The following is a 13,779-nucleotide window of genomic DNA, read 5'->3' as shown; positions in this document are numbered from 1 at the left end:
TCTAGTTGTCTCTTGAGTGCTTGACTGTAAATACTAGGACTTTCTGTGAAACCTTGAGGAGCTCGTGTAAACATATAGCTCCTTCCATTTAAACAAAATCCAAAAAGGAACTGGCTGTCTGGATGAATAGGGACACTGAAAAATGCGTTCTTGAGGTCGATTACAGTAAAGAACGTGGCTTCGGAATCAATGGCTGTTAATAGGGAAGAGATGTCTGGGACAACTGGGTACTGAGGAATAATACACTTATTAAGTTCTCGTAGGTCAATCACTAATCGATATACTGGGGGTGCATTTGGATCAGTACGTTTCATGACTGGAATGATCGGAGAATTACATACATTGGAGTCAGTTTCTACAACCACTCCTTGAGCCATGAGCTCGTCAATAATTTTGGATAAGGCTGCTACAGCCTCAGGTGGCAATCTGTACTGTCTGATTCGTGGTAACACTACACCTGGCTTGAGAGTCACACGATAGGGTGTGATTTGCATATAACCAACATCAGTTGGACCTTGCGCCCATAGATGCTGTGGAACATTAGACAGTCTTGAATCAAAATCTCGTAATACATAGTGACCCTTGAAGTCACGTAGGAACAATCGTATTCCCTCTGGGGAACAGCATATAACTGCACCTAACTCTTTCAGTGTCTTAATGCCTAATAGATTTTCTGGACATGACTTAGTAAGTAACAGATCAGTAGTGCGGGACAATGGACCTACTTCTAGAGAAACTGGCTTAGATATCTCATTTACGATAGGCTTTCCTGAAAATCCAAGGGAAACATTTCTTGAGCCTGAGAGCGGAGCCCCTGGAACTTCGGCGTGACTAATTGTGGTCCTACTTGCCCCTGTATCAATCAAAAACTTTCTGTCTTTCCCTAATACTTGACTGTGAACATAGGGACCTTCTTGATCTACAGGTATCTCGATGAGAGGCAAGCCTACCTCCCTCTCTAGGCTGTTTCATGAATACTGCTGGTACTCTGGATACTCAGACTGTGCATACTGGTACATCTGCTGTGTGACGTGCTGTGTTGCAGCAATAGGCTGCGGTGCGGTAACTGTCTGTGGTGCATTCTGTGGCTGAGGAATCTGTGAAACTTGTTCTTGTCTAGGCGGACGTGGTCTTTCTTTAGTCTTACCGGTAGCTATGTTGTGTTTCAGAACTGCACACTCATTTATAAAATGACCTGGTTGTTTACAATAATTGCAGTTCCCTTTAACGGGAGCTGCAGGATGACTGGCTTGATTTGGACCCCTCTTCTGACTGTCTTGAGGAACAGATTGTGCAACTAGTACTTTCATTTTCGTGTCTTTCATACGTTTTCTCTCGTGTTCTTGCTCTTCTCTGATTCTGTTCTGGTGGTATTGGAGCATCTGCAACATCTGGGACGGGGTATTAGCTTGCCAGGTACTTTCGACTTTCAAAACTCGATTCTTAATTTGTGGACTTGAATTCTCGACTAATTTAGTAACAAAAAGGTGAGGGTATGACTCACTACTTGTCTTGAGGCCACTGTTGATGCTAAAACATTTCTCAAATCTAGAATAAAAATCACTAATATCCTCATCTTGCTTCTGTTTACAGGCTGAGATTGCATCCCAGTCTTCTTTTCTAGTTGTCAATAATCTGGGTAAAACTTGTATTAATAATTCAGGTAATTCTTTACATTTATCTCCAAGACCGGTACCTGGTACTCATGCCTTGTCTTCAGCTTCTAGAACTGCCCAATCGATCTTTTTCTCTCCCACCTCCCATTCTTTTTCCTTGAGCTTTTCATACACCCCTGCAGGCAGCAGAACCTTTAACATTTTAATTATATCTGGATACGTGTATTCTCCCATACGGAGCATGTCTTTTAATTCTCTATGGAACCCTGCTGGATCTTTGTCATGACAGGGAATTAATTTCTTCATCTCGAGGAGTTCCATCTTTGTAATCGGAGTGTATACAAACACTCGTTCTAGTTCGCCACCCGTTCCTCTAACTGGGTGGACTTCTCGTAACGGATTCTGTCTCTCCATGTAAAATGGTTTACTTTCTGGGGGTGAGACATGAACAAAATGCGGGTTCAGAAACGTTCTATATTTGTGACGCTGTTCTAGAATGACACTAATTAAATCGGTACCTAGACCTTTCCATCTATACTGGAGTAACTCGTTCAGGATATCATGTAACGGGCCTGGATCAGAGTGTTGACCCTCATACAATGTAATGAGGTGCTGGATCATATACATACCCACCAGTCGTTGCTCGGCTGGGGGCAGTTTCAGAAACATTTGTGCCACTATTTCGTCTGGAAAAGTGGTAGAATCAGTAATCCATCGGACTGCTGATCGGGCTAGTTCTTGTTCATGCATGGTACTCAACTCACTGTAACCGATTCGTGATTTCAGAATGTGATCGGTAGCTTGAAACACTTGTTCTAGAGAACCTTGTTCTGGTGCTGGATGATGGAAAGTAGACTTGGGTTCTAGACGTAAATGGCGATCTGGAAATCTAGATTTTCCTACATACGCTATTCTGGCGGAATTCTCGTCGTCTAACTCTTCAGGATCAGAGTTACTTTCTTTCTCGCTTACTTGTGCTGCTTTACGCTGTTCGTGTAACTTTATTATTTCTTTACGGATTTTCTTGTACATACTCTCCATAGCACCGACGGTCTTGTGCTTACCCTCGGCTATATTATCACTCCACCTTGTCAGGGTTTTCATTTCGGCTTGATCTTTAGACGGGTAATCTTGTTCTCTTATTAGACAGTTAATCAGAAACTTTAATATCATGAGCTGGATCTCGGCTTTCCTTTGAGACATGGCCTCGCTAATGCTTTCTGGATCATCCCCTGTACGGATGAAACGATATATTCTGTCTAGATCTTCTTTCATATTCGGTAAGGTGACTAGATACTCGGCCACCTTTCTTACGCGGAATGAATATAGAACCATATTATCCTCGCCTGGGACTGGATCATAGCCGCATTCGGCAAGGGATTTTCTTATTTCTGCTACAGTCTGATGTCTGGGCGTACGCTGTGACGCTTGTGCATGTAATTCGGCTGTCGTTAAACGCTTGTGTGGCGGCGGGGTTTGAGGAGTACCTCCCCCTGCGGCCCCTAAACTAGAGTCGTCTACTGAGGCTCTTCGTCCTGGCAGAGTGGGAAATGGAAATGTAGGCTGGACTTGTATGGCGGGCTGGACCGGGGGTACCGTAACAGGTACTCCGGTGTCTGGAGGAGCGGGAAGTGCCTGATTTACAGGGACTGGCGGAGCGCGAACAGGATTTGTATATTCTGGGACTGTGTCGTCCAAATAGGATGAAATAAAAATATCAGCTGCGGTCTGTTTGTGACGTAGCTTGGTCGGAACTAATGGTGGCGGGAAATTACTGGATGCCTCTGGGGTCGCTTTTGGCAAGCCCTCGGCAAAGAGAGGATACATACCCCTAATAAGGGCATGCCTCTGTCTGTCTGACTGTTCGGCTTTGACTTGTTCACCTATCTCGATTAGTTCTTTTTCTTGTGCTCGTTCTAAGGATTCTCTACTTAATTCTGACTTTCTGATTTCCTTTTCAGTTCTTTTATGAGCTTCTTTGCGCCATAACTCGATGGCATCTTTCTGTGACTGTCTGGCTTTCTTTTTCCATAATGCTTCTTCTACTCGCATGATGCACTCGGCATCCCATGTACCCGATACGGGCCATCTATACTTTTCTTCTAACTGTTTGGTATACTCTACCCATAAATCTAGATATAATATGGCACTTATGCCATGCTTCTGATACATAAAATGACCTGGACTGTCCCTAGGCGGAACTGGAACTGCTGCTTCCAGCAGACCCTTTCTGGTTTTTAACTGACGTAATTTCGAAAAGAGCGGCATGACTGAACTATAATCTAGACACAATACAATACACAATAAACACGATACTTATTCCCCATTCATACCACGACATTAAAATACATGAAGAACATTTAAAAATAACAGTTCGAACAGAATACTACCTGGAATACGGAACACAGAATACATGAATTTTCTCGAGAACAGAACTGACTAGAACAGGAACTAGATGCACTGCTGAAACAGTACGAAACTTACCAGTCTCATAAAGAGACACGTCAGGACCCGTATCCACCGAAGTGGACACTTCGTTTGTGGGACTGGGTACCACCAACCCACGGACCAGAGTCAATTAGATTGACCCTGTCTAGATACTACCCCAGTAATGGTACTCACCGGGCAGCAAGAACGGAAGGCCTCGGACTGGACTGGACTGCTTCGACGACGAACGACGAACTTCGGACTTCAGTTACGGGTGGACCTCCGGATACCTCGGACCTTGGACTCTCGGCTTGGGCTCTGGTCGGGACTCGCCGCGTTCCTCCACCGTCTCGTTTGGATGCTGGACCGCCTCCTCCGTCTCCTCCGTGGGCCTGAGGGATACTTGAAGCAGAAATATCTGCCGGTGCGCAGAAGAGTTCCGTCACGACTGCAGAGGGTCAGGGGGTCGGCGTGGCTTCACCGACGCGTGGGGAAAGGGCAAGTCCCTGTTCGGGCGCCATTATGTGGTAAATAAATAAATAATACCCTATTTTTGAATGTATAAATGAATAACAGATAGCTCAATAAATAAGAGTCAAAATTCGAGGTAGTAGGAGTTTCGCAGGTTTATTACAGCATAAAGGACAGGAACAGGACAACCTGCATGGGAATAGGATGGCAGGGCCCAGCAGCGCTGCTGGGGACAGGATCGGGACAAGGGAAACGGATGACTTTTTTAATAACAGTGCATGAGCATATATACATAACGCAAACACATAGCATTACATTGCAATAGGCGTAGCAGTGGGTGGAGCAGAAGGCATGACGCGTAGCAGTCGCGAAAGATAAGGGTGAAAAGAGGTGTAACAGGGCGTATACATAGACATGTGATGCAAACGTAACAGAATATGTCATGAATGGGGCGGAAACCATGGAGGGGGCTACCTAAGGAGCCGGGACCTCTAACCTGATGGTGCGCGCAAACTGGCAATGACGTGTTACTAGGAGAAGCTGGGGGCTATGAACTCTGTGCTAGGAGCAGAGACTGAAGTCTGGAGAGTCAGGGCGACATGTACCTAAACAGTATCTAGTATCTGATGTTTAGAGAACATATTGATATAAACTAGAAGTCAGGAGAGGAAAGGCTAACTTGATTCTAAGACTGGACCATGCATTATTCTTCATGTAGTGCGTGATGAAGAATATTAAATGACCGTTAAATGCAGTATTTCTCTAACGTGGAGCCGAAAAGGCTAGACAATGACGGAAACTATTGATGCGGTTCAGTAGTTTAGGAATGCAGAGAAGGAGGACTGAACTGATAACTGGAATCATAACATATTCTTGGCAGACTCAAGGGCAGAGCCAGCCTGAACCGGGCACTGCGAGGCAGGAAGTAAGTGAAGGGTCGAGGATACAGGTGGGGGCTGTATCGCTCCTCAGCGAGGGTTCAGGAGACAGGAGCTGAATCTGGTGTCCAGGCCCTTTTGAGGCCTAGAGACGGGGACTTTATAATGGAATAACGTGCACACTAAGAAACGTGGCAACGTAGCTTTACATAGGCCTGATATTCGTAGTATTCACGAGAACTGGAACTGACATACTAGAGGTGGACACAACTGTAATTGCGTCATTAATTGAACATGGGGAATACATATGCATATTAATCATGCACACATAACATATGATGGATGACACGTAGGGACACAGAACATGGCAAAATTTACTTTTCCACAGATGGGCGAGCACCCGAGTCCCCCGGAACACGGTGGGGGACGGCCGGGGATCCCCCGGGAACCACCGACCCCGAGGCGGCGGAGCAGGCCAGGGCCGGGGACGACATGCCCCCCAGGGGTCATCCCCTACCTCCATGTCGCCACCCCTGGGCCGGAGAGGGGGTCCCCCAGCCAGGCCGGGGCCCCGGCCGAACGTTACGTGCCACCAATGCCAGCAACAGGGTCAATATGCGAATGACCCCCTCTGCCCGATGAACCAGCGACCCGGCACCACCGGGCCCCCAGCCCGCCAGATCGCGGCAGCTGCCCTGGGTGAAGAGAGAAGCGAGGAAGAGGACGACAGCCCCGAACAGCCCGAGTGGGAACCCGCCGCCATGACCTTAGCATGCCTGGGCACTCACGACCTGATGCCTCGAGGTCCGATCCCCGGCAACACCCAGAAATACCGCCAGTGGGTCACCATCAATGGTCGCCGGACCGAAGCCCTCCGTGACACTGGAGCCAGCGTGACAGCGGTCCGCTGCCACCTGGTGACCCCAGAGCAGATCCTTCCTAACGTCCTATGCCCAGTCCGGTCCGCAGACAACTCAGAGACTTTGTGCCAGATGGCCCGCATTCCCTTCGAGTGGGGAGGAGTGTCAGGCATGCTGAAAGTAACTGTCCGCGACGATGCCCCCGTGGACTGCCTCCTTGGGAACGACCTAGAAAGTTCCCCCTGGGCTGGCGTCGAACGAAGAGAGCACCTGGGGATGCTAGGCCTGCCCGAGTGGGTCTGTGCGACCACCCGCTCCATGTCCGCCCGAGCCTCCCCCCCAGCGGGGGAAGCGCCGACCGAAGAGCCAGAGTGGCCCACGCCTCCGCCACCAGTCGTCCCCGAGGACGCCTGTTGGACAGGCCACATGAAGGGCTCGCTCCCTCCCCGCAGGACAGGGCCCGGGCCACCGTCAGCACCATTGCCCGGCCCAGCCGCCATCTTGGACACGGCACCACGCGGCCGCGCGGCCTCAGCCCGACCCCAACCCTGGGCCTGGCCAGGCCCCGACATCCCAGCACCACCCTCCACCCAGGAGGTGAACGGCCCACTTGGCAGGTCAATGGGAGTACGAAGTGTCGATGGCTCTCCCCCGCCAGGTGCCGAGCACCCCCAGCCTCCTCGGGCGCTGGCTCCATCCCCCTGCTGGGTGTCTGGACTCCCTCATCCCAGACCTCCCGACCTCCAAGAGCGAGGGTCCGGACATCAAAGGGCGCCAGACCTATAACTGAGGCAGCCCCAGGACAGGAAGGCAGTTGTATCCTGGAGTCGAGAGACACCGCGACAAACTCATCCTTGACGGACTGTTGGCGCTGCCACAGCCCTGCCTTGTGAACTATTGTCCTGCCTGCTGGCGCTGCCGCGGCCCTCTGCAACCTTCATCCTCGTGGGACCTGCTGGCGCTGCCGCGGCCCTCTGCAACCTGCATTCTCGTGGGACCTGCTGGCGCTGCCGCGGCCCGTTGTAACCTTCATCCTCGTGGGACCTGCTGGCGCTGCCGCGGCCCGTTGCAACCTGCATTCTCGTGGGACCTGCTGGCGCTGCCGCGGCCCGTTGTAACCTTCATCCTCGTTGGGACCTGCTGGCGCTGCCGCGGCCCGTGCCACCTACGACCTCTTCGGGACCTGCCGGCGCTGCCGCGGTCTGACCCATCCGAACACCGAGCTCGAGGATTGTGAGCTATCACCGTTACACACCCGTACCCGTGGGTACTAAGACTGTCCCGCTACCCCCTTCCCTTACTAGAGACTAGAATTGAGAGGATCATCGTGTCCTGATCGCCCTGTATCGTACCACTCTACTACCCGAAGTGCCTATAAAAGGTGTTACCATAAGCTTTGTGTGGTGTCCATCTGTGGGGGGGAAGTTACCTGTCTGTGCGATCACTGTGCTCGGCCGACCCTCCAGGTCCCCGTCTAACATTGGTGGCTAGAGGCGCGATCCGAACCAACGCGTACCGTACAGACAGTAACTCACCCTACGACTAAAACCACAATGACGACCAAAGAGAGCGGATCGGCGGAGAAGTTCCAGATGGAAAAGCTGGAAGAATACAACCACCGAGAGCTCAAACAATTTTGCATGGACTTAGGCATTGCTACCACCGGGCTAAGCACAAAAGAAGACTTCAAAAACGCCCTAGAGGCCTGGACAGAGACAAATACCGCAACCCCCCGGGACCCCGCAGCCCCGGAAGTCAACACCACCCGGACGGAGGAACGGAGACCAGGCCCCTCCCATGAAGAGATCCAGGAGCGGGAAAAAAATAGATTACACGAGTTAGACTTGGCACGACTCAGATTAGACGGAGAATTGAAACTGGCGGAACAAAAAATAAACTTAGAACACTTACGGCTCAGAGAAGAGCGAGAGGAAAAACAGAGACAGAGAGACCTCGAAGAAAAAAGACTGGCATACGAGCACGAGTGCAAACTAGCGGAGATAGAAATACGCAAACTGAACAAAAACCTAGGGGTGCCCGAGCAACCGCACTCCCCGGGTCCTACCGAGCAGAAGGTCCACATCCCCAAGGATGTGGTCCGAGAATATCACCGGAACGACGACATACAGCAGTGGTTCAAAGCCTATGAGATTGCCATGACCGCCCACCGGGTCGCTCGAAGTGACTGGGGAGCCGGTCTATGGGGGAGATTCGTCAACGAGGGTCGTGATGCCCTGCTGCAGCTTCCGGACCATCAAATGACGTCCTATGACCATATGAAGGCCGCCCTCCTCAGTCGATATGGACTTACACCCGAAATGTACCGCCAGAGGTTCCGCAACTGCACCCGGATCCCAGGTACGACGTGGTTGGAATACGTGAACTATTTCAGCCGAGCCTTCGAGGGGTGGATCAAGGGTAACAACGTAACCACTTACGAACAACTCTTCAATCTCATTGTATGGGAGCACCTCTCCAACAACTGCTTTGTCGAGCTCAGGCAGCACCTCCTCGACAGTAAATTGACTGAACCCCGGCAGCTCGCCACCGAGGCTGACCGGTGGGAGAGCACCCGAGTGGCCCAGAGTGGGCCGAATGAGCAGAACAGAACCAACCAAGGTCACCATCGTCCCCGAGGAGGAGGAGGAGGCCCGGGCCGGGGCAGAGACGCCGCCCCGGCCGCACCCACTAACGCCACCCCGGCCCCAGCAGGCCGGGGAAACCCCCCGATGCGCCCGGGGTTCCGAGCTAACGTGACGTGTCATCGATGCCAGCGAGTCGGCCACTATGCCAGTGACCTGACCTGCCCGAAGAACCAGGTCCCCGGGCCCCGCCAGATGGCGGCCGCCGCCCTGGGAGAAGAACAAATCTCAGAAGACACGGAGACCTATGAGTCGGAGCAGTTCGAGTGGGAACCCGCCGCCATGACCCTGGCATGCCTGGGAGGAAGAGACATGGTCCCGCGGACTCCCCTGCCCGCCAACACTCGGAAGTACAGCCAATGGGTGAGCATCAATGGGCGCAAGGCCGAGGCCCTGCGTGACACCGGGGCCAGTGTGACGGCCGTCCCCTGTCACCTGGTGACCCCAGAACAGATCCTACCAAACGTACTTTGCCCCGTCCGATCGGCAGACAACTCGGAGAGCCTGTGTCGGATGGCCTGCGTCCCCTTCGGATGGGGAGGAGTGTCCGGCATGCTGAAAGTAACTGTCCGTGACGATGCCCCCGTAGACTGCCTCCTGGGGAACGATCTCGAGAGCTCCCCGTGGGCCGCTGTGGAAAGAAGAGAGCATCTGGGGATGTTGGGTCTCCCGGACTGGGCATGCGTAACCACCCGGTCCAGGGCCACCCGCACCATCCCTAGACCAGAAGAACCAGAATGGGCAGCACCTCCGCCCTCGATCACTCCAGAAGAAGACTTCCTCCAGACCGACCACCCGGACCCCACCCCAGAGGGGTCCACACAGCCCCCCGAGCTTCCCGACCTGGCTCAGTGGCGTCAAGAAGGGGGGCCCACCCAGGAACAATTCCGGCAGGAGCAAAAGACCTGCCCCTCCCTCGAGGGATTGCGACAGCAAGCGCTCGCCCAGAGCCAAGGAGACACCACCGGGGCCCACTGGGTTTATTGGGACAATGATCTCTTGTACAGCGAACAGAAAATCGCAGAACTGGGGGCCGGGCGAGTGCTGGTGGTGCCCCTCCACTTCAGAGACTTCCTGTTGAACCTAGCCCACGATGTCCCCCTGGCCGGGCACCTGGGCCAAGACAAGACCTACCACCGCCTGGTGACTCACTTTTTTTGGCCCAAAATGAGGAACGACGTATCCAACCATTGCCGGTCCTGCCCGACCTGCCAGGCCAGTGGGAAGAGCGGCCGCAAACTCAAGGCACCCCTACAACCATTCCCCGTGGTGACCACCCCGTTCGAAAGGGTGGGAATAGACATTGTGGGGCCCCTGGACCCCCGAACAGCACAGGGACATCGCTTCATCCTGGTCCTGGTGGATCACGCTACCCGCTATCCTGAGGCGGTCCCCCTTCGTACGATAACAGCCCCAGTAGTGGGTCGAGCCTTGATGGGGATCTTCTCTCGAGTGGGCTTCCCCCGAGAAGTTGTCAGCGACAGGGGTACGAACTTTATCTCAAAATACATGAAGTCCCTCTGGCAACAGTGTGGGGTCACCTACCGATTCACGACCCCCTATCACCCTCAAGGGAACGGACTGGTTGAGCGGTTCAACCGCACGCTCAAAGGGATGATTGGGGGGTTGGAAGAGCCCCTCCGTCGCCAGTGGGATGTGCTACTACCGTGCCTTCTCTTTGCCTACCGAGAAGTCCCCCAGAAGTCCCTCGGCTTCAGCCCTTTCGAACTCTTGTATGGACACCCGGTGCGAGGCCCGCTCAGCCTAGTCAAAGAAGGCTGGGAAATGCCCCCTCTAAAGAACCCTCCAGATGTTTTCAAGTACCTCCTAACCCTCCGCAACCAGACCCGAAGGTTCAGAGAGATGGCAAAAGCAAACCTGGAGGCCAGTCAGGAGGACATGAAAAGGTGGTACGATAGAAATGCATCCTCCATCGAATTTGAACCCGGTCAACAAGTATGGGTAATGTCTCCCACCGAACCATGCGCCCTGCAAGACAAATGGACGGGGCCCTTCAAAGTAATCGAGCGCAAGAGCCCTGTCACCTATCTCATCGATATGGAATCTTCCCGAAACCCTCTCCGGGTCCTCCACGCTAATAGACTGAAACCCCACTTTGTACGCTCCGAACTCAGCCTCCTGATGGCAACCGACAATGGATCCGAGGAGGACTCCGAACCCCTCCCTGACCTCCTACGGTCACGGGAGAAGGACGGCTCCGTGGACGGGGTCCGACTCTCGGAGGCCCTCACCCTGGAACAGCGCCAAGGCTGCCGAGTCCTCCTGCTACAGTTCTCCACCCTGTTCTCCCTCACCCCAGGGGTCACCCCCTGGTGCTTACACGACGTGGACACGGGAGACAGTCCCCCTATCCGCCATCGGGCCTACCGCGTACCAGATCGGGTACGGGCCTGCATCCAAGAGGAGGTGGCCAAGATGCTCACACTCGGGATCATCGAGCCCTCAGACAGCCCCTGGGCCAGCCCAGTGGTACTGGTCCCCAAAGCGGCCGCCCCCGGCGCCACGCCGGAGCTCCGGTTCTGCGTCGACTACCGGGGCTTGAATGCGGTCACCAGAACAGACGCACACCCCATCCCCCGAGCAGATGAACTAATCGACCGCATGGGAGCTGCCCGCTACCTCAGCATCTTCGACCTGACAGCGGGCTACTGGCAGATCGGTCTCACACCCCGGGCCCAAGAACGATCTGCATTCTCTACCCCGGATGGCCACTATCACTTCAAGGTCATGCCATTCGGCATAAAGAATGCCCCAGCAACCTTTCAGCGGCTAGTAAACCAGGTCCTGGCAGGACTCGAAGGATTCAGCGCCGCCTACCTGGACGATATCGCTGTGTACAGCCACCACTGGTCCGACCACCTCCACCACCTCCGAGAGGTGCTACAGGCCCTCCAACGAGCTGGCCTCACGATCAAGGCCAGCAAATGCCAAATTGGCCAGGGGTCCGTGACCTATCTCGAGCACCAGGTGGGAAGCGGTCTGGTGGCCCCTCTGCAACTCAAGATCGCGGCCATCCAGTCGTGGCAGTCCCCCATCACCCAGACCGAGGTCCGCGCCTTCTTGGGACTCACGGGCTACTACCGACGGTTCGTGAGGGACTATGGCAGCATCGTAGGGCCCCTCACGGAACTCACCTCCAAAAACCAACCAAAGAAGGTCAACTGGACCCCAGACTGTCAAGCGGCCTTCGAGAAGCTGAAGGCCGCCATGTGCTCCGCCCCGGTGCTCCAGGCCCCCGACTACAGTCGGGAATTTATCGTCCAAACAGATGCCTCCGACCATGGCGTTGGGGCAGTCCTTTCCCAGCTGAACCCCGAAGGACTTGACCAGCCAGTGGCTTTCATCAGCAGACGGCTCCTGGCCCGAGAACGACGCTGGAGCACCATCGAGAGGGAGGCCTTCGCCGTGGTGTGGGCCCTCAAAAAGCTCCGGCCTTATCTCTTCGGCACCCACTTCCGGGTCCAGACCGATCATCGACCCCTGCAATGGCTCATGCAGATGCGGGGGGAAAACCCGAAACTACTACGTTGGTCCATCTCCCTGCAGGGGATGGACTTCACTGTGGAACATCGACCCGGCCAAGACCACGCCAACGCGGATGGCCTGTCCCGCTTTTTCCGCCTCGACGAGGAAAGTCCCCAAGAAGATGGGTGACTCTCCCCGCCTTCAGCTGGGGGGGACGCATGTTGGACAGGCCACATGAAGGGCTCGCTCCCTCCCCGCAGGACAGGGCCCGGGCCACCGTCAGCACCATTGCCCGGCCCAGCCGCCATCTTGGACACGGCACCACGCGGCCGCGCGGCCTCAGCCCGACCCCAACCCTGGGCCTGGCCAGGCCCCGACATCCCGGCACCACCCTCCACCCAGGAGGTGAACGGCCCACTTGGCAGGTCAATGGGAGTACGAAATTGTCGATGGCTCTCCCCCGCCAGGTGCCGAGCACCCCCAGCCTCCTCGGGCGCTGGCTCCACCCCCCTGCTGGGTGTCTGGACTCCCTCATCCCAGACCTCCCGACCTCCAAGAGCGAGGGTCCGGACATCAAAGGGCGCCAGACCTATAACTGAGGCAGCCCCAGGACAGGAAGGCAGTTGTATCCTGGAGTCGAGAGACACCGCGACGAACTCATCCTTGACGGACTGTTGGCGCTGCCACAGCCCTGCCTTGTGAACTATTGTCCTGCCTGCTGGCGCTGCCGCGGCCCTCTGCAACCTTCATCCTCGTGGGACCTGCTGGCGCTGCCGCGGCCCTCTGCAACCTGCATTCTCGTGGGACCTGCTGGCGCTGCCGCGGCCCGTTGTAACCTTCATCCTCGTGGGACCTGCTGGCGCTGCCGCGGCCCGTTGCAACCTGCATTCTTGTGGGACCTGCTGGCGCTGCCGCGGCCCGTTGTAACCTTCATCCTCGTTGGGACCTGCTGGCGCTGCTGCGGCCCGTGCCACCTACGACCTCTTCGGGACCTGCCGGCGCTGCCGCGGTCTGACCCATCCGAACACCGAGCTCGAGGATTGTGAGCTATCACCGTTACACACCCGTACCCGTGGGTACTAAGACTGTCCCGCTACCCCCTTCCCTTACTAGAGACTAGAATTGAGAGGATCATCGTGTCCTGATCGCCCTGTATCGTACCACTCTACTACCCGAAGTGCCTATAAAAGGTGTTACCATAAGCTTTGTGTGGTGTCCATCTGTGGGGGGGAAGTTACCTGTCTGTGCGATCACTGTGCTCGGCCGACCCTCCAGGTCCCCGTCTAACAACGCCGACCCCGAGGCCGGCCCCCACGGGTCCGCCCAAGAAGATCTCGCCGAGCTCAACCACCTCCCAGAACTCGCTCAATGGCGCCAAGAAGGGGGCCCCACCCGAGAA

At 54.8% G+C, this 13,779-nt stretch overlaps 1 protein-coding gene across 1 annotated transcript in view; it reads left to right on the top strand.

The window, feature by feature from the left end:
• The window catches only part of NPAS3 (neuronal PAS domain protein 3), a 1,515,755-nt gene that overhangs the window by 1,232,580 nt on the left and 269,396 nt on the right, over positions 1-13,779 (top strand). Inside the window, exon 9 of the mRNA XM_078659389.1 lies at positions 10,740-10,747. Within this exon, the coding sequence (XP_078515515.1) occupies positions 10,740-10,747 (8 nt within the window). The remainder of the gene's footprint in view (positions 1-10,739; positions 10,748-13,779) is intronic.

This window comes from Lissotriton helveticus, chromosome 9 (assembly GCF_964261635.1).
Source record: "Lissotriton helveticus chromosome 9, aLisHel1.1, whole genome shotgun sequence".
Taxonomy (NCBI): Eukaryota; Metazoa; Chordata; class Amphibia; order Caudata; family Salamandridae; genus Lissotriton; species Lissotriton helveticus.
This window is presented reverse-complemented; position numbering and strand designations above follow the sequence as displayed.